A 20,359-nucleotide genomic window follows, 5' to 3' on the forward strand; every position below is an offset into this window, starting at 1 on the left:
TGGCAGCTAACAACTGTCTGTAACTCTAGTTCCAGCGGACCTTTGCACAAACACACACAGGCAAAACACCAATGTACATAAAATAAATAGAAAGAAAGAGCCGGGTGGTGGTGGTGCACATCTTTAATCCCAGAACCCAGGAGGCAGAGGCAGACAGATGTCTGTGAGTTTGAGGCCAGCCTGAGCACTCAAGAGGCAGAGGCAGGCGGATCTCTGTGAGTTCAAGGCCAGCCTGGTCTCCAAAGCGAGTTCCAGGAAAGGCACAAAGCTACACACAGAAACACTGTCTTGAAAAAACAAAGAAAGAGAGAGAGAGAGAGAGAGAGAGAGAGAGAGAGAGAGAGAGAGAGAGAGAGAAGGAAAGAAAGAAAGAAAGAAAGAAAGAAAGAAAGAAAGAAAAAAAAGAAGGAAAGAGGGAGAAAGAAAGAGAGAGAGAGAGAGAAAGAAAGAAAGGATGAAAGAAAGAAAGAAAGAAAGAAAGAAAGAAAGAAAGAAAGAAAGAAAGAAAGAAAGAAAGAAAGAAAGAAAGAAAAAGAAAGGAAGAAAGGTAGAACTATTGGCTTCCTACTCTGCATCTCTGATTTTTCAGCTTTTGCCCCAATATCTGACTTTGGGTGATCGCCTGCAGCTTCAAGTGACCATGTTCAGGACTGACTGTGAACATACCTATCTGTCCTGAACCAGACAGTTGGTAGAGGCAGCCTTTGGTGGAAGACAAAGCCTACTAAGCCTTTGTCTCGGTACAGAAAATAAAAAGGAAGCCAGAAGTTGGCCATTTGTATTACTTATCAGTTCCCCTTTATGTATCTGCCTCTCAGGGAAGACTGTGTAATCCCTTTTCCCTCAAATTAATGAGTTTATTGAGGTTAATACAGGAGTATAGGTATGGGATTACTTATAGGAATATGAATAACTCTAATGTGTGACATCACAAAGGCTTACATTAGAATGGGTGACTCATGAAGACTGGAACTCTGAATGTGTCGACATGACTTGTTTGCAGCTGAATGAAACAGAGGGTCTCATTTCTTCAGTTCTCCTTAGTTACCACCTATTTATCCTTGGGAGTGGAAGGGCCTTGTTAATCCTGTAAGTTTCAGCTTTCCCAGCCATGGTTTAATTGCTAAGTATTATGAACCTCCTGTCTCTTTTCATAGAACTTTTTGAGACTTAAGGAAATAGCCCTACCCAGGGAAGAACACACCAGTTGGATACTCAATATCAAATGGTCAGTCCTGCAAACATATGCTAGCTATACAGAATGATTGGTTTAAATTTAGGAAATATAAAAATATGGATATACATACATATATATATATATATCTTAATGCATATATATATATATATATATATATGTATATGCATGTAGCAACAATTAATGAAAATAGATGTCATAAATTAGAAGCACAGCAAAGAATAGTGTACTGAGGGCCTGGAAGGATGAGAAAATAATGCAGTAATAGTCTCAAAAATAATAGAAAAGTATTTCATAAAAAGGAAAATTGTTACACAACATTTCACCCTTTCCTTAAAAATGTTAGTTGTTTCTACAAGTTCACATTCTCCCATGGAGCTCTGCAAAGGCACTGAAGGCAAACACCAGTCCTGAAGTTCCTGGCGAATCAACCATTTTATGTTGGACCTCTTCTGTAAGCACAGCCCAGTGCTTTATCATGCCCAGTGAATTGGCCGTAAAGCACTGCTTCTCTCATATATATTTTTATCAGGAAAACCCATCCTTCCTTCATCATCTTCCAGTGGGTGTGTGATACCTCTGCTTGTGATAACCAAGCATCCCCAATGCTTCCTGTGAGACAGTCCATCAGGAAATAATTTCTTTCAGATATCAGTAGATTACATAGCCTGTATTTCAAGGAGGTTTAAGTGCCTCATCTACTTTCCCACTTCTATTGCACTCATATTGATCTCATCTTTTCTCATAGCCTACAATGCCATGAGCCAAGCTTTGACAGGAGGTTTCATTGATCTTTTGAAAGTCTTTTCTAATTCAGGTAGTTGAGAGACAGAATACTCCTTGACGAAGACAGGCTCTTTTTGCAGGCCATTTTAAGGCTCTCCAAAGAAAGTTCTAGCATGGATTTTCCTTTTCTCTGTATAAAGGGTTGAATCTAAGTGGCATCTTCTGTCACCATTATTCCCAACAGAGAATTACATTCTAATTGTATACAAGTATACTGAATTTTGGCCTAAGGAATTTTAATGAATACAGCAGTTTCATATATGACCTTGATTTTTTTTTTTTTTTTGGTTTTTTCCAGACAGGGTTTCTCTGTGTAGCTTTGCACCTTTCCTGGAACTCACTTGGTAGCCCAGGCTGGCCTCGAACTCACAAAGATCCGCCTGGCTCTGCCTCCCGAGTGCTGGGATTAAAGGCGAATGACCTTGATTTTTTATCTTCCATAAAACTTCTAACTTATGATTAACTCTATTTTCTAGCTTTTTTTTTTTTTACATCTTTCCATTTCCATTTAGAAAATCCTATGGATTTTACCTCTTAACAAAAATTCATTTAGTCAGAAAACCTTTTTGTGTACTTCATGGCAGAGAACTAATATACATTGAATATCTCAACTCATTGAATTCATTATATGTAAATTGCATTTGTCATATAAAGAAACAAACTTAGATGGTGTGTTTGCAAGTTACTAAAGTATAAAGTTGTTAGATGTTGGTTTTGGGCTTGTTTTAAGCACAAATTGCATTTTTAAACAAACATTCTTTTACAAAAGATTTTTAGTGTCACAGTGTCAGAGATCTAAGGAATGTCACATTTTAGCAAGTGTTGTGGAAGAAGGGATTACAAAGACTTGGGGTGGCGAAATATGGAGAATGAAACCCACAGAGAAAAGTTTTTATTTGTATGATGTAATTAATATTTACTAAGGCAGTGTACAAACTCAGGGAGGCAAAAGTGGTTATAATATCCTGGATGAATAAGGGAAGAGCAAGAAGAAGGAGAAATAGAAGAGGAAGAGTAGTAGTTGTAGAAGATAGATCCAAGGTTGGCTGGATTGATAGGGGTAGATAGATGGATGGATTGATAGAGATAGGTGATGGAAAGTTAAATAGATAGATGATAGATAGATAGATGATAGATAGATAGATAGATAGATAGATAGATAGATAGATAGATAGATAGATGTGTACATACGTACCTACATACATACGTAGACAGGAGTATATACAGTTTTTCAACCTACACAATACAGTACTTACTGAGTCCACCAAAGAGAGAGTGTCCCCAGAACATTTGTCCTTTTTTCTATATTGGTCAAAGAACTAGATCTGGGTGAAGAGCTCAGAGCATTGGGCTCAGCAGCACAAGGACACCCCATTAAATAACTAGTCTGGAATCTTTAAAGTACAGTGGAGATGCAGCAAGTTGATGTAATGAGATGTAGAAGTGCCTGCAATTGAAAGATCCGAATGAGATGGTTCATTCTAGAATGTTAATCAAGAAAAGTCAGAATAAGGAAAATTAAATATAGGAGGAAGTCTGACAATGTGTGAGAAAAGTCTTTATTTGTTAATGCTTGAGTGATTGGCATTACACATCATCCTTGAAATTTACTATGGGATCCTTCTTTGAGAAATAATTTCCACACTTGATGTAATATTTTCTATTAAGTTCAACTCTCTGAAATCTTGTAAGAAAAACAAACATTATGGATCATGTTTCTGTTAAAAAAAGTAGAAAAGAATTACCGAAGCAGATTTTGGGTTAGTCCAAGCTTCTTGGTAGGAAGTGTTACTCCTGTGTTAATTTTGAGACTTGTTTTTTCCTAAAAATATCAGCCCCATGCATTATAACGCCATTTATATTATGCTATGTCCATATTCATTGGTTACTCAGATGAGAGCTTGGATCATATGGTGAGTGGCACATGCTGGCATGCATGTATTCAGCATAGTTCGTGTTTTAAATGAAATGTATGTGATCCACACAGTTGGTACTCAGGAGGTCAACTTATATCTGTAGATGAAGTCTGTGAATCTAAGATTTTCTTTTCTTTCTTTCTTTCTTTTTTTTTTTTTTGGTTTTTCGAGACAGGGTTTCTCTGTGTAGCATTGCGCCTATCCTGGAACTCACTTGGTAGTCCAGGCTGGCCTCAAACTTACAGACATCCGCCTGGGTCTGCCTCCCGAGTGCTGGGATTAAAGGCCTGCAACACCACCACCCAGCCCGGCTGAGACATTAGTATTCTAAAACATGCAATAACCACAAAGGCTATTTAACTTCTGAAGTGCCTTGGAAATTTTGACTTTTGTAAGAATGTTATATTGGGATAAGTATGTGATTATTGCTGTAACTGGTTAAATGCTGAAACCTGAACTGTCCACAGGGGCCTGCACAGCACAAATGACCAATAGCCTTAGACCAGGGAAGTGCACGGGGCACATAGGACAGACTCTCAAAGGCACAATGCCAAGAAGAAACATGGCATTTCAATGACTCACCCTGGAACCTTCCTTGGTGCTTTTTCACTGGTTATTTCCAGTGAACTCACTTACCTGCATGGCAGAGTAACTTCACTTTTGCCTTTTCCCATGAATTACTCTGGACAAGCAGTTTCTTCAAGCTGGACACACAGCAACCCTCTTCCCATCAAGAATTCTTCCCACTACAGTGAGCTTTTATTAAGAGTGTCATTCATTTGAAACAAAATTCAGCTCAAATTTTTCACAATGCACTTTAATAATAATAATATTTTCAACTTTCAGAACCACAAGAAAACCCTCTAAGGCAGAAATCCATGAGTTGATCATAGAAAGTACCAGGGAAGGGCCACTGAGATGCCTAGTTGGGTGGAAGGAAAGAGTTTACTCCTCCTAATTTGTTCATTGACCTCTATATAAACAGAATGACAGAATGGCATGATGTGTTGTGTATGTTCATTCTCTGTCATATGTATGTATGTATTTCCCCCTCTCAAAATAAGTAAATGGATATATTTTACTATTTTAAATTTGATCGGTAAATTTCCATACACTCGTCATATGAAATAATTAATTTTTAAAATAATGAAAAAATCGATGCAGCTCACAAATGTTTGTAACTCCAGTTCTAGAGGAATCGACACCCTCACACAGGCATTCATGAAGGAAAAACACCAATGCATGTAAATTAGTGAATAAACAATTAAATTTTTGTATTTGATAGTGTTGTCAGGAGCCCCAGAAGCATCCCACAGAACTAACTAACCTAGGCTCATAGTGAACCACCAACCAGGGAGCATCATGGGACTGACCTAGGCACTCTGCATATATTTTACTGTTGTATAACTTGGTCTTCTGGTGAGACTCCTAACAGTGGGAGCAGGGCTTGTCTCTAATTCCTGCTTTTGGACACCATTCCTCCTACTGAATTGCTACATCCAGCCTTAATAGAAGAGGTCATGCCTAGTCCCACCACAACTTGATATAACATGGCAGACAGATATTCATAGGAGGCCTGCCCATTTCTGAAGAGAAAAAAGAGGAGGAATGGGTGTGGATCAGGAAGAGTGGAGGTGGGTGGAGGGTTGAGAGGAGAGGATGGAGGTGAAATTTTGGTTAGGATGTAAAAATAAAAATAAATAAATACAAACATTCATTACAAAAGAAGGAAGAATATTGATGTTAATCATATTTAAATTTGGGATACTAAAAAATGTCCCTCAAGGGACATTGCCACTTACTCTAACTTTATAATGTGCTTGTAGTTGTACAGGGATAGTTAAATCATGCTAGGCATAATTTTGAGCTGGTCTAATACATAATGTGTTTGTCTTGTACTTAGAATAATTATATCATGTTTAGGGATTATTATGACCTGGTTATTTTCTATTTGGAAATTAATCATGATATAAAAAGATATAATTGTGTGTCAAGTTGACATGGGGTGAAGTTGTGATGGCTCTTTTTGGTTGTGAAATTTACTACATCTGCAATTAAGCAAAACCCAAATATTGAGGAGCACACCTGTGAGGTATTTTTGCTTAATTTGAAAAGAGAAGATACACATGTAATCAGATCTTTTCATAAGGAAGACATTCCTTTCATCTAGATATTGATGGAGAAAGAAACACCTTTACCTCAGATGTTTTGAGCCCAAAAAGCCCACCTGTAATCAGCCAGGCCTTGTGCTGGAAGCCCATATAAAGAAATGGAAGAAGGGAGCTTTTGCTCTTTAGCTGCTTGGTCTCACCTTGCTAGCAAGTTCATTCCGTCACTGGCATTGGAGCCAACTTCTCTGGCATTCCAGACTATACTACTGATGGGTGAGACATCAAGTGTAGTGGACTGAGAAACTGCTGGATTCTTGGACGTTGTCATCATAGCCAGCCAATGTTCAAATAGCTGGAGCACAGCCTCTAAGTCATTCTAAAAAATAGCCTTCTGTATATATAGAAATTCATCCAATAAGGTGTTAGACCAATGGAACCATGACCAATGCACCAGCCAGGTAGAGAACTTTTAGAGTAGTTTGGGTCTCACAACAGCCTTATCTCAGTTATAAATCCACATGGTCACGATCCCTTAACCTGTGTTTTAGGTGATGATTTGATGCTGGCCTACTAGGTTTCTATACCTTCTGGGCGAGAAAGTAAAATAACACAAGTCTGAAATTTCTCAAACGCAACACACAATAATCTAATTAAATGAGTAATTATATGAGATGGAGAGATTCTAGTTTAAGTGAGGAATTAAAGACCAGATGTCTTAGCTTCAGTGGGGTAAGACCTGGCACCCCCCTCCCACACACACAGGAAGATCAGAGGACAGTAGGTTCTTTTTACCCTTGATGTGAGAGCTCCAGTCTGGAGACCCAGGGGATAACTTTCTTTACACATTAAATCTCTGCCTCACTGTCAGTCTCAGGAGTCAGATCTATTCCAGAGGAGCTTCACCAGAGTAAATCAGTCTCTGGAAGAACTTTCTCAATATGATCTGAGATCTGCTGTGGTAAAAGAGCAGCTTCAACCACTTCTCTCCTTTTTTAGTTTTGCACAGAATCACTCTGCATCAGAGACATGTGGCTCCTGACACAGACTCCATCCACTCTACCTAGTTCTGGGTTCCTCCCAACATTGCTTATCAGGACCATCAAGAGGGATTCCTCATCCTACCTCTACCCCCAGGAGGGTCTTCTCAATTTTTATTACATCAGACTGGCTTAATAGGTGTTGTCAGCCTAGAAGAGATCTAGCAAATCTGTTCCAATCTGACAGTCAGTGACTGGGGCAGGATCCTGAACCTATGAGAGCCCTGAATGGATGTGTGGCAGCCTAAGACAATTAGCATGCCTGTCCCTACAGTTTTCAATAAACTTCAGTCTTTGGTGGGGAGTGATCCAATCCACCTAATACAGCACACAGGGCTGGGAGGACAAGGGCCTATTACAGGACTGTGGAGATGGCTCATCCATTAAGAGCATTTATTCCTGTCTCAGAAGACTCACAGGACAGCTAACAAATCTTTTTAACTTAAAATGCAGGTGGAATCTGCCCTCACCTGGCCTTTGTGGGAATTGCATGTATGTGGTGGCAAAACACCCATAAGCATAAACAAAAGCGCCACAAAATATCCTAAATTGTCTTGCAGGAAATCAGCTCTGCTGTTCACTTATCACTCATGATATATTTCAAGAAAACCAGAGGCACATTGCTTTTCACTTCCTGATTTCCTTTATACAAGTTTAATGAGCGTTCTCATTTCCTGAGTGGCCTGGAACAATATACTTGTGTTTCACTTTAATTTGGTCTACATGAAGATTCGGTGAACATGTGTGTACAGTGTACCACATTTTACTGGTAGCTAAATATATGACCTCAAGGATACCATATGTCTAACTTTTCTATTATGTAGTTGGTATCCATGAGGTAGGCTATACACCAACATCCAAGTCGCCACCCCGTGTGTATCCCAGAGGCCCATGGCTGGGAAATCAGTGTGCCGCCCAAGATTCCAGGAACTTACTGAGATACATCCAAGCCTGTGATTTCTGGGTTTGCAGGCGTGTGAAACCTCATCTGACTAAAGAAGAGTCTTAGAGTGAAAAGTTTGAAATTTATTTTATTCATAAAATACATTATTTTACTCAATGGGAGTTTTCAACACAGCAGTCATTTTATACAGTATATAGACTTAGCAAACTATTAAAGCAATGACAAGAAGAAAAGTATAACAAAATTTAACACAACCTTAAACAAAAATGAAGAAAACCAAAAACCAAAGCATAAATATCCTAAGATATAAACCAAAAAAAAAAAAAGAAGGAAAATTTCAGTTTCCTTTGGAATTTCATTATGGAAGAGCAAAAGAGGTGAGGAACTGGCGTATTCTCTGTAGTGAATTATCTTCAGCTACACTTGCCCATGGCATGGCTTCAGCTTGAAAACTGCACTAGAGAGAATCTTATGCTTTTGGTGAGGTCTGTCTGGATGGCAGTGTGACATTAACACCGTATTCCTTGTCAGATTTCCATCACATATGGAGTCAGGGTTCTTAGTAATTTGTGTTGTGTTCTCTGTATATTAGACTTGTTTTTACACAAACTTTTATCTGGGGATAGTGAGCCAACAGATGTGGATCCGATTGTGGCTGGACCGCCTCATGGTAGGTTGATATTTGCCTCAAGAGTGAGTTCAAAGCTGAAAAGAGGTGGCATTTTCTGAGGAGGCCTTGAACCTGGAGTGTAGAATGTCATGCCTTCAAGGTGTCTTTGGCTTCTTCCAGCCTTCCCAGTCTCCTTAACAGGTACTGTCAGGGAAAATCAGAAAAGAAAATATGATTCAGAAACAGTTTTGCTGTGCACATGGCAAGAAAATCAGGGCCTATTCACCCCTAGTAAACAAAAGTTAAGGAAGGAAACACACCCCATGAACACCCTGGCTGCTGGGGATGGGGCTCAATGGTGGCTTACTTGCCTGAGACATAGTGTTTCTGCTTCAGCAGCTCCATCTGCAGGAGGCTCTCATCCTGGGCTGTGGTCTGCTAAAGTTCCTGCTGGAGGTTTTCAAACCTAGGGGAGAAAGGCAGCTGGGGCACAAGCCTGGGGGAGCCACCTCCCCTCAGATATACTCAGACATACTAGACAATCGAGCATTACCTTTCAGCTGAGTTCATTCCCTGCTTCCCCAAGGCAAAAGGGTCAGAGAGACCCTGGGCAGGATTTTTTTCTCAACTTTTAAAAACTGCTAGAAGTTGAAGTGGAAAATACACACTGTGCTGGATTAGAAAAAACAGCATATTTCTCCAACAGTCCAAAGACATAATTTTGGAGAAATATCACTATGACAAGGTCTGAGGGTCAGGTCAGGGAAGATGCAGCTGGCCTTGATTAGATACCAGGTGAATGAGAACCTCCTGGAAAACTCTATGCCTGCCCTCTAGTGGAGCCTACACAGCAATGCAGAGAACGCTCTGATTAATCCTACAGCCCAGACCCCTGCATGGGTTTAACTTGTCAACTCCTACTCTGTTCATGACCAGAGTAAATCTTCTCATGAGAAACTGATAAACACTGCAGAGAGCCTGCAATCAGCAGGAGACTGCTGTATTCAAATCTGCCAAAGGGTAGACACTTATCTCTAAATGTGATGTTCCTGATGGAAAATAAATTTGTAGGAGGACACACTTTCCTTCATGATTGATGATTCCCCTTGTAGGTTTCTGGATGCCATGGGAATATTTGTGAGGAGATCTATATTTGATATACTCGGAGCATACTAGAGTTCTCAGAAGGGAAGGAGGGAACACAATCCCCATAAGACCAAGGAGAAAGCATATTGCTTCTTGGACATAAGTTCCTATTGACTGAGTCAGCAATGACACTCTGAGGTGTTCTCTTCCTGGCTGTGGCTGTAAGCTTTGCCAATTGAACAGAAACTCAAGAGGACAGAGATCCACGTACAGTGGACCCACTTAGATCCCCCTGCTTCTGGAAGCCTGGGCTCTTACCTCATCTGGGACACAGTGAAGTGATGCTGCAGCTTTGCTGCCAAGTCCCTTTGCTGGGTGAGCATATCCTTCTGCTTCATCAGGGACTGAAGATCTTCCTCAAGTCTTTGATGTTCCTGTTCATTAGAACATTGTGTTTTTAGGAGAGGGTTTCCTGCACCCCTGTACATATAGACGCATGCACACACACACACACACACACACACACACACACACACACACACACACACACTTGAACACATTCATGTACATGGATGCACACATTCAAGCACACTACATTGTCTCCATGTTTGCTTTACCAGAAAACACTGATGTAATATGAGATCACCTGGGATACTATGAAGAAGAAAGTGACCTTTCATTAACCCACAGCCTCTCTACCCAGATTCCAGTAGAGAGAAAGGAAAACACAAGATGCTCTGAACACAGTGATGTGGAGAAGATTGTGTACTTTTACTCTGTTTAGATAATTTTTCATTTTATTTTTACTTTATATGTGCAGGTGTTGCCTGCCTGTGTGTCTGTATAACACATGCATGCCTGGTGATCTGGGAGAAGAATTCAGTATGCAGATAAGTCAATGTAATGCTTGCCTTATAAACCTGTACACAGACAGCTGAACCCCAGGGATCCTTTACCAGTAATCCAAGCTCTCCTACCAAGTTCTCCAGTCTGCGAATTGAAGGCTTAGTTCCCCAGCACAGGACCACTGGATGGTAATGGGCCAGCCCCTTGCTCTCACTCAATGCTTCCCAGTGCCTCCAGGGAGGGCAGCTTCCTCCTAAAGAAGCTCTCTAAAGCATAGGTTGCCTCAATTTAGGCCCAAAGCAACATGCTCAGAAACTAGAAAATCTCTAAACTCAGGAGTCTATATTAACCTTTCCTCCAAGTAAGATGACTGTGTCAGGTATTTCTTTGAGTAACAGAAGGTTGACTAACTCAGCGAAAGGATTGCATGTATTATTCCATGTTTAACTATATTCCATGGACCACATTGTATGTTGCACTCATCAAGGATGTGCATTTGAGTAGTTTCTAGTTGGGGGTGTTCTGATGAGTCCTGCTGTAACCCTGTTGTCCTCTCTTCTCTGTGGACACCTACTTTACATTCTGGAATCAATGGTCCACTTGGAGTGTGCATTCAACATTCTGAATAATTTTAAAGAGCTTCTCACAGGCCTACAACATCTTATAATCCTACCAATATCTGATAGTTCTCATTTCTCCCAACCTTCCATCAGGCCAATTTTAACTCAGTATGAAGAAGTTTGGAATAAAAGCAGTTTCTGAGTGCTGCAGACACAACATGGAGTGGGTGCTTTAGAGTATGAGGAGCCTAAGGGGTGCACTGAGACAGCCTCTTCTCATACCTCAGCATAGCTGTGCGACTTCTGCTGGGCTGAGATGCAGTCACAAGCATCTCTGCAGTTCAGAATTTCTCAGGGAATAGAGTCCAGGCCAAGCTCCAAGGACAAGGTTAGCTGAACCAAGGTTAGGCAAAGGTGAAAGGAAAATGGCAGCAGGCAATGAGGAGAAAAACAAAACAGAATTCAGGGAAGTCATCAGTTGTCAGCCACCATTTACCCAGAGCAGAGAAGGACACAAACCCTCAGGCAGCCTTTCCTCTTCTCAGTAGCCTCTTTCTCACCTTCATGGACCCCATTACTTTGTTTTTCTCGAGAGGATTTTTTTGCAGATAAATAATTCTGCCTCTACCTGAAAAACCAGAAAATACCTAAAGAACTTTTAGCCTTCATCAGTTTTCTGTCTTTTGTTGTAGTGAGCTGTGTGTACATGCAGAATGATGGACAACATCATCTGTTCTTTGACTGATGCAAAGTGGTACTAACCAGATTAGGCACAGTACTTTCTCATTCAAATCTGTCTCCACCATTCGTAAAGATGTTCCATTGTTCCGTGAGTGAGTGAACATACACATAGAGGCTCAAACACATATTTTCATACCCACAAAATTACACATAGGAAAACACACAAATACACACACACACACACACACACACACACACACACACACACACACACACACACACACACACACACACCTACCTCTCTTGAACCCAGAAGGGGAAGGGAGGAGGCTGGAATGTTGCAACTCCTTTTGTACTACAGGGAGAGGTAGTGGGTCCTCCCTGTTGTCTACAAGCCTCTTAGACACAGCCAGGCTTTTCTGCCCTGGCCTGAAATTATTTCCCCTCCTAGGACAGTTTTTTTTCACAGACTCAATGATTGTACATATAAGTAACAACCTCTGCACAACTGAGTTTGACCACACAATACCAAGTGCCCATGGAAGAGGGCTGGACATGAAGCCTCCTGATAGATCCAAGTTGACCCATCATAGTCTCCTCACTAAACCTGCCCAGATTCTAACACAAAAGACATTGATTGCACTTGAGAATGGAAATCACCATTGTCATTACCCAACAACTTTTTACTGGATTACAGTGCATATTATGTGAAAACAGCCCCAGTTAGTCAGTAGGAGGCTACTTAGGTCACCCACAGCACTTTCCTGAAATGCGCACTCTATACAACTATGAGGAGGAATCTTTCCTAAGAACTCAGCCAAATATTTGTTAGAGTGGGCATCAAAATGTCAGGTTCTATGTGTGAAGCCAGTAAGACAAACCAGACATTTCCTGGAAAGTTACTTCTATGCTGTGAAAGAAAAGAAGTCTACTTATTAATTTTAAAATAGATCCATTGCTTCATTTTTTTTATTTAGTTTTTTTTTTATTTTACCATACTATTCAGTTCTACATAATAGCCACAGATTCCCTTGTTCTCTCCCTTCCTGCCCCCCTCCCCTTCCCCCCACCACAACCCTCATTCCCACCTCCTCCAGATCAAGGTCTCCCCCAAGGACTGGGATCGACCTGATAGACTCAGTCCAGGCAGGTCCAGTCCCCTCCTCCAAGATTGAGCCAAGCATCCCTGCATAAGTCCTAGGTTTCAAACAGCTAACTCATGCAATGAGCCGAGGACCTGGTACCACTGCCTAGATGCTTCCCAAACAGATCAAGCCAATCGACTGTCTCACCTATTTAGAGGGCCTGATCCAGTTGGGGGCCCCTCATCCTTTGGTTCATAGTTGATGTGTTTCCATTCATTTGGTTATTTGTCTCTGTGCTTTATCCAACCTTGGTTTCTACAATTCTCGCTCATATAAACTCTCCTCTTTCTCACTAATTAGACTCCCAGAGCTCCACCCAGGGCCTAACCGTGTATGTCTGCATCCAGATTCCTCAGTCCTTCGGTGGGTTTATGGCACAACTATTAGGGTGTTTGGCCATCCCATCACCAGAGTAGGTCAGTCCCAGCTGTCTCTCGACCACTGTCAGCAGTCTTTTGTGGGGGTATCTTTGTGGATTTCTGTGGGCCTCTTTAGCGCTTTGTTTCTTTCTTTTCTCATGTGGTCTTCATTTACCATGGTCTCCTATTCCTTGTTCTCCCTCTCTTTTCTTGATCTAGCTAGGATCTCCCGCTCTCTTTCCCTTGACCCTCACCCTTCATTGCTCCCACTCATGTCCAGGCTGTTCATGTAGATCTCATCCATTTCTCTGTGTCTTTCTTGGGGTCCCATTTTCCAGGTAGCCTCACTGGTGATGTGAGTAGCAGTCCAGTCATCCTTGTTCCACATCTAGCATCCTCCTATGAGTGAGTACATACCATATTTGTCTTTCTGAGTCTGGGTTACCTCACTCAGGATGATTTTTTTCTAGATCCATCCATTTGCCTGCAAACCTCATGATGTCATTGTTTTTCTCTGCTGAGTAGTATTCCATTGTGTATATGTGCCACAATATATTTATACATTCTTCAGTTGAAGGGCATCTAGGTTGTTTCCAGGTTTTGGCTATTACAAACAATGCTGATATGAACATAGCTGAGCAAGTGCTCTTGTGGTATGATTGAGCATTTCTTGGGTATATGCCCAGGAGTGGTATAGCTGGATCTTGGGGGAGATTGATTCCCAATTTTCTAAGAAAGTGCCATATTGATTTCCAAAGTGGTTGTACAAGCTTGCATTCCCACCAGCAGTGGAGGAGAGTTCCCCTAGTTCCACATCCTCTCCAGCATAAAGTGTCTTCAGTGTTTTTGATCTTAGCCACTCTGACAGGCGTAAGGTGGTATCTCAGAGTTGTTTTGATTTGCATTTCCCTGATGATTAGGGATGTTGAGCAATTCCTTAAATGTCTTTCAGCCATTTGGGTTTCCTCTGTTGAGAATTCTCTGTTTAATTCTAAAGCCCATTTCTCAATTGAACTGTTGGTCGTTTTGATGTCTAATTTCTTGAGTTCCTTATATATTCTGGATATCAGTCCTCTGTCACATGTGGGGTTGGTGAAGGTCTTTTCCCATTCTGTAGGCTGTTGCTTTGCCTTGTTGACCGTATCCTTTGCTCTACAAAAGCTTCTCAGTTTCAAGAGGTCCCATTGATTGATTGTTTCTCTCAGTGTCTGTGCTACTGGTGTTATATTTAGGAAGTTATCTCCTATGCCAATGCATTCAGGACTCCTTTCTACTTTCTCTTCTAGCAGGTTCAGAGTAGCTGGATTTATGTTGAGGTCCTTGATCCACTTGGACTTAAGTTTTGTGCACAGTGACAGATATGGATCTATTTGCAGCCTTCTACACGTTGATATCCAGTTATGCCAGCACCACTTGTTGAAGATGCTTTCTTTTTTCCATTGTACCCTTTTGGCTTCTTTGTCAAAAATTATATGTTAATAGGTGTGTGGGTTAATGTCAGGGTCTTCAGTTCAATTCCATTGGTCCACATGCTGGTTTTTATGCCAATACCAAGCTGTTTTTATTACTGTAGCACTATAGTAGAGCTTGAAGTCAGGGATTGTGATGCCTCCAGAGGTTGTTTTATTGTACAGAATTCTTTTGACTATCCTGGGTTTTTTGTTTTTCCATATGAAGTTGAGTATTAGTCTTGCTAGGACGTTCCTCCTTCCATGCTGTTTCTGCCTCTGATCTCATAACACCCATGCCAAGCAAATCAGACCAAGACCCTTGACCTCACTCACTCAGATCTCTGTGCTACTCCCTAAATGGCTCCCATCATAACACTGCTCCTACCATACTGACACATAGGTGAGTGGTATGTGATTTACTAATCTCCCTTAATGCACTGCAGCTTCTAGCAGAGCTGTAGGATTCCTTGGCAGTCATGCAGTGCCTTCCAAGAGTCTAACTCACCAGAAAGACTTGTGAATGATCACAGAAATGAACTATTGGATGGGATGGGTCACTTGGAAAAGTGAGTAGATGGTTACATGGGTGTATGTATATGTGTGTGTATGGTTAGACAAGTGGGCATATTGGCCCTGCTGCTTCAACCTACCTGCTGCTGCTTTGTGCAGAGGTCATAGATCTTCTCAAGAGCCTCCTCACAGAGCCTCCTGGACTCCTTGCAGGACTCTTGTAGTAAAATCTGCTCCCCATGCAGCTTTCTGTTGTTCTTTTTCAACGTGCTCACTTTTTCCTTTAGCTGAGTCCATTCACTCAGGAGCTGACAGTAGAGGGTGCTGAAATGTCACCAAAAATGATGAGCTCTACCTCCATCTGCCCCTCCTGCCTCCTAATACCATCTTCCTGCAAGGTCCCATGTCCCCATCCCCATGAACCCTGGGCAGGAACCCACATTAGCCATGGCAGCATCACTCAGGTGCAGGCCAAAGCCAGAGAATAGGCAAATTACAGAAAGATTCAAACTACTTCTGAATACCCTGACAGCAAAAGGGATCCATGTACCTGTGAAAACTGGATCCCCCACTTCCTCCACACACACCCTGGTGCTTAACTGTTCACAGTATTGGGGAAATGTGAGCAGGTAGAGGAAAACCATGCCCTAAGGCGGACAGAGGACCCAGTGGGAATATGTTCCATCCATGTTTCCCATAGAAACCAGCTCTGTAAGCTCCTGCCAGAGCCACAGAAAACATTCATGGTGCAAACCATGTTTTCTCTCTAGAAGCTCCAGAAGTTGACAGGAAAATGTTGGGAGGGGCTCTCAGACTCTTCACTCTTAGGAGAACCCAGTTTAGGAGGCACAAGTCCAAGAGATAGATATAAGGCAGGCTGCTTGCTAAGAGGTAAACAGTCTGGAACCACAGCCCAACTTTGTTCAAAGGTGAAGAAGGGAAGAAGCTGCTGTGGGATGTCTTCTACATGCTGTGAATATGTGTTACTCCCATTGGTTAATAAATAAGCTGCTTTGGCCTATGGCAAGGCAGGATGGAACAAGACAGAAAAATCCAGGAGAGACAGAGAGGAAAGTCAGAAGTAGAGGAGGTGCCAGCTGCCACCCAAGGAGCAACATGCCAGCAGCCTGGCCATGCAGCAGCCATGTGGGAAACATAGATTAATAGAAATTGGTTAATTTAAGATGATAGAGCTAGCTAGCCAGAAACTTAAGCCATTGGCCATACAGTTTGTAAGTAATATAAGCCTCTGTGTGTGTCTTTGGGACCATTTGGCTGCAGGAGGTGGATGGGACAGATTCCTCCTGACAGCTGGGTCAGGCAGGACTGGAAAAACATCAGAATACCTGAAGCAGTCCTTAACAATTTGAGGGGTCCCATCTAAATTAGGCACTCACCGGTAGGAGTTGGTGTGCTCACTCAGCTCCTTGCACTTGTACGAAGCCTCACAAATTTCCTTGGGGAATTTCTTTACATCTGACATCTCCTTCTTATGCTGTGTTTTCAGCATCTCCAGCTCAGATTTCAGCCTGTGGTAGGGCATGGCCCCAGGAGCAAAGAACCCCATGAATACAGGCCTCAGGAAACACATAAATTAAGATTCTGTTTTATACTACCCTAGCCCACTGGATGTCACACCCTGAATTCTATACTGGACCTCCTGATGTGCATTAGACTTGCCTTACTGTCCCATGGCCAGGAAAGGCTGGGTGTGAATAGGGAAGGAGACAGGGCTACATGAGCTCCCTCAGTAGACCTCTAGGAACAGACTAGTTGGCTATGAAGGTCTGAGCAGTCTGTGCCACAGATGGGGGTGTATCTGAAATCTGCAATGACATTCCCACTGTCTTGAGAACAGAGATTCTTTCTCCTTACAAGGATACCCAGAACTCATGATATGTATTGCCATGGGGAGGCACTACATTCAGATAGCTTTATAAACACCCAAGGGGAATCCAATGACGGACCAGGATGAGCACAAAGGCTGAGAGCAGTGATGCTCAATGTGGGGCTCCCTGGCCTCAGCACTTCCATCACCAGAAATCTTTGAGACATGTGAATATTCAGACCTACTATCAATCTCTGACTCTCAGGATCTGAAAGGACGGACACACACACACACACACACACACACACACACACACACACACACAGTAAGTGAGCCTCTCAGAGACAGTACAGAACACACTCAGACACACAATCCTCAGCACAAGGAGATTTATTAACCTAGCAGTGCAAGCATAGCTTGGGAGCCTGTCTCTTGAGCAGGCGAAGGCACACAGCAAGCAGCAGGCTTTTTTAACAGTGGGTTTTTAAGTAGAGAAGTTTAAGTCTGTGCTGGGTAAATTGTTGAGCTCTGATGGGACAGGTTAGCCAGTGTAACCAAGTAATGAATTTTGATTGTTGAACTTTGGTGTTTATTTTCAAGAATGAGTCAGTGTCCACAAAAGGGAATTAACTTTGGGGACTAAATTTAGGAATGTAATCTAATGGTTTATCAAGGGAGAGAGAAGTGAAAAGGGCAAAACCGGCCACTGCTTTGTTTGCAATGTTTGGGCCCCTTAGAGAGCACTTCACACACATGAACCCACACACAGGATGTCAAAGAAATGCAGGTAGGGAGTATTGCCTCAAAGTATAAGGAACAAGACCAGAGAGGAGCAGGGATGAACTCCAAGCCTTCCAGACACACAGATGGACAAGTAGGACCACAAGGCCTTTCAGCCTATTCCCAGAGCAAAAAGCAAAAATAAATATAAACACTCAACCCAGAGTACCAAGCATCTCCTAAAAGCCGATGTCTGCCAAGGCCTCTTGAAATGCATGTTGTGATCTTACACCTTTCTGCCTGTCTGTAGATCATGATTCAGGCCACAGGCTCTGCTTTTTCATTTGGAGGAATTAGAACAGCCTGTGTCAAATCTCACTCCTACAGGTTTCAGTTCTGCCTCTCAGATGCACTCAGGACACAGTCGAGTCAAGACAGTTACCAGGGAAAAGGGCATGATGAATATCTGTTGTTCAACTCATTGTTGTTATAAAGGGCCATGAGTTCCAGCAGTTCATTCCTCTCATTGGTCAGCATCTGTAGCTGAAGGGTCAGTTTATCAACCTGGTTCAGCTGCTGCTCCTGCTCAGTGAGGAAGACAGGTGTGGATGATGCCTTCCTAGTAGTCCCTATAGGTACATAAACACAGTGAATTTGTACAGATGAATGGCAAAGGGCCAAGAGAGATCATTTGGAGTCCCAAGAGGAGGCCTGAGTGAGAGGAAATGCATGGAACCCAACGAAGGCCCAAAATTCAGAGCAGATATCCTTAAACTGGGGTCCATAAGCGATGTGTCTGTCTCCAATCTCTGAGGATAGATATATGCCTCAGGCCCTACTGCAGCCCCACTGTCCCTGAAAGGCATAATCAAGGCCAGTCATGTTGGCTTGGAATTGTCACCAGATACCTGCTATGATGCAAGAAAGTCCTGGACTGCCTGGTGATTTTTACCTCCCTGCCTGATAACCTGTGTGCAGGACTAAAAGACACTGAATGTCTCAGACTTGGGTACATGGATGGAAAGTTTTGTTCTCTGGTATTTATATCAGATATCCATGAAACCTACAGAAATCCACTGAGAATAAAGTGCAGCAACATGCTACCCTGATACCTCATTAGTGGTTCTGTGCCTCTTTTGGCATTCTTTGACAGTCAGAATGAACTGAAAAAGGTCCTAGCACAGCACTGCATCCTTGACCATTCCTGGCCCTCTGCCAACTAACCGTCAGAAACCTCCACTTTGGATCTGCTCTTTAGGGACCCAGAGAAGCAGCATAGGCCTATGACTTCAGATGATTATAGCTACTGAACCCCATTACTAGAAGGTCCAGTTCTGGTCTCAACTCCTCCCTAAAAAACCAGAGATCTCTCTTCCAGTCAGTATGCTCAATCTAGTCAACATGTTGATTGGTGAACCCTATATGCACTTAATGAATGCCTCAAGGGCATTCGGCATTGCTACAACACTGGTGATTTCACAAAAGATGCCAAGGGTTCTCCAGGATACAATAGAATTTCCAGAGAAGGGACTGTTAGGGTCACTGCCAACAGCTTTCATCTATCTGATAACAAACTCTTGCCCAATTCACCAAAAGCCAAGCTGCCCTTTCCAGGAGTCTTCCCTGAGACACAGGGGAAGGCCTTCAACACCTCCTCCTTCCAATCCAGAGATCTCTCTGATTCATTAGAATCTATTTCATTCTAATTCAATAGTTCATCATGTATGGAGGGCAAGACTCATTTTCCAAACTGTGCCCAGGAAGGGCTCTTCTCTTCCTGATGATCTCTAACAAGATGAGAAATAAAGGATGCTAAGAAATTAGCTCAGTATAATGGGGAAGGAAGATCAGTTCCATGATGTGAATAAGCACATCAGAGAAGATCCACAGGGCAGTTACAATGTATGAGGATGGTGGAGGATTATGTGGGTCCTGTCAGAGCAATGATAAGTCACATAGGTAAAGATGAAACTTTTGCCAAAAGCTTCAGGAGAATACATACCATCCATCATGATGTTAGCAAAGATGTTATCAACCATTGAAAGGTGTGACTGAAAATACCTATGAACTGGGCATCCACAGGTGAGCCCTCTGACACCAAGAACAGATACTTACAGGAAGAGTGATGTCCCAGTCCTACACTCAAGGTAGAGGGAAGATGACTGGCTAGTGAGAGGGCAGGAACTCAGAAACCTTAGGGATCACTGACATGAAGCAATACTTGGTAGCTCCTGCCCTGCTAGTGGTTGTTATTTAAAATGTGAGAGCCTCTAGCTCTGTTCAGGGGACTTTACTCTCTCTGTTATTAGTGACACACACCAAAAGACATCCAGTGTGGGTGAGTTGCTTGGCTGGTACTGAAACCTCTTTAGTCCCCATGTGCTTCCTTCCCACTCAGAGTGAAAGTAGAGGGCCCTCAACAGAACAGCTGCAGCCATGAATATTCCTGACTCTCTGCCAAACTAACCTTGAAAATCCTCAACTTTGTTCTGCTCTTGAAGAACTCAGAGGAACAGGTAGGCCCATTGCTTCTCAGAAACTCTCACCTGCTTAGCCCCACTCCTGGAAGGATCAGATCAAGCCTTCCTCCTTTTTGAAGCTCCCCATCCCTTTC

General features: G+C 42.3%; 2 protein-coding genes and 1 long non-coding RNA gene across 3 annotated transcripts in view; 1 reads left to right on the forward strand and 2 right to left on the reverse strand.

Moving 5' to 3' along the window:
- LOC143269222 (zinc finger protein 431-like) overlaps positions 1-20,359 on the reverse strand; it is a 223,037-nt gene that overhangs the window by 81,623 nt on the left and 121,055 nt on the right. The window lies entirely within an intron of this gene.
- Positions 1-20,359, forward strand: part of LOC143269225 (uncharacterized) — a 115,901-nt gene that overhangs the window by 32,464 nt on the left and 63,078 nt on the right. The gene's annotated exons all lie outside the window — the stretch shown is intronic.
- Positions 8,060-16,802, reverse strand: LOC143269219 (disks large homolog 5-like). Its single transcript, XM_076554258.1, has 5 exons — positions 16,595-16,802; positions 15,338-15,521; positions 9,964-10,079; positions 8,931-9,025; positions 8,060-8,763 (listed from the first exon to the last, which is right to left on the reverse strand). Exons 1-4 carry the CDS (start codon positions 16,786-16,788, stop codon positions 8,998-9,000), a joined length of 522 nt encoding a protein of 173 aa, XP_076410373.1. The 5' UTR covers positions 16,789-16,802; the 3' UTR covers positions 8,060-8,763; positions 8,931-8,997.

The sequence above is a fragment of the Peromyscus maniculatus genome, chromosome 18 (assembly GCF_049852395.1).
Source record: "Peromyscus maniculatus bairdii isolate BWxNUB_F1_BW_parent chromosome 18, HU_Pman_BW_mat_3.1, whole genome shotgun sequence".
Classification (NCBI taxonomy): Eukaryota; Metazoa; Chordata; class Mammalia; order Rodentia; family Cricetidae; genus Peromyscus; species Peromyscus maniculatus.

What these genes read in the sequence shown, in the direction of transcription:
- LOC143269219 (XM_076554258.1), bottom strand. Translation starts at nt 16,788, where the DNA reads ATGTGTTTCCTGAGGCCTGTATTCATGGGGTTCTTTGCTCCTGGGGCC. An exon ending in TCTGCACAAAGCAGCAGCAG is followed by an intron (nt 10,080 to 15,337) that starts GTAGGTTGAAGC and finishes TCTAATGAACAG; the next exon opens with GAACATCAAAGACTTGAGGA. An exon ending in TTCACTGTGTCCCAGATGAG is followed by an intron (nt 9,026 to 9,963) that starts GTAAGAGCCCAG and finishes TTTCTCCCCTAG; the next exon opens with GTTTGAAAACCTCCAGCAGG.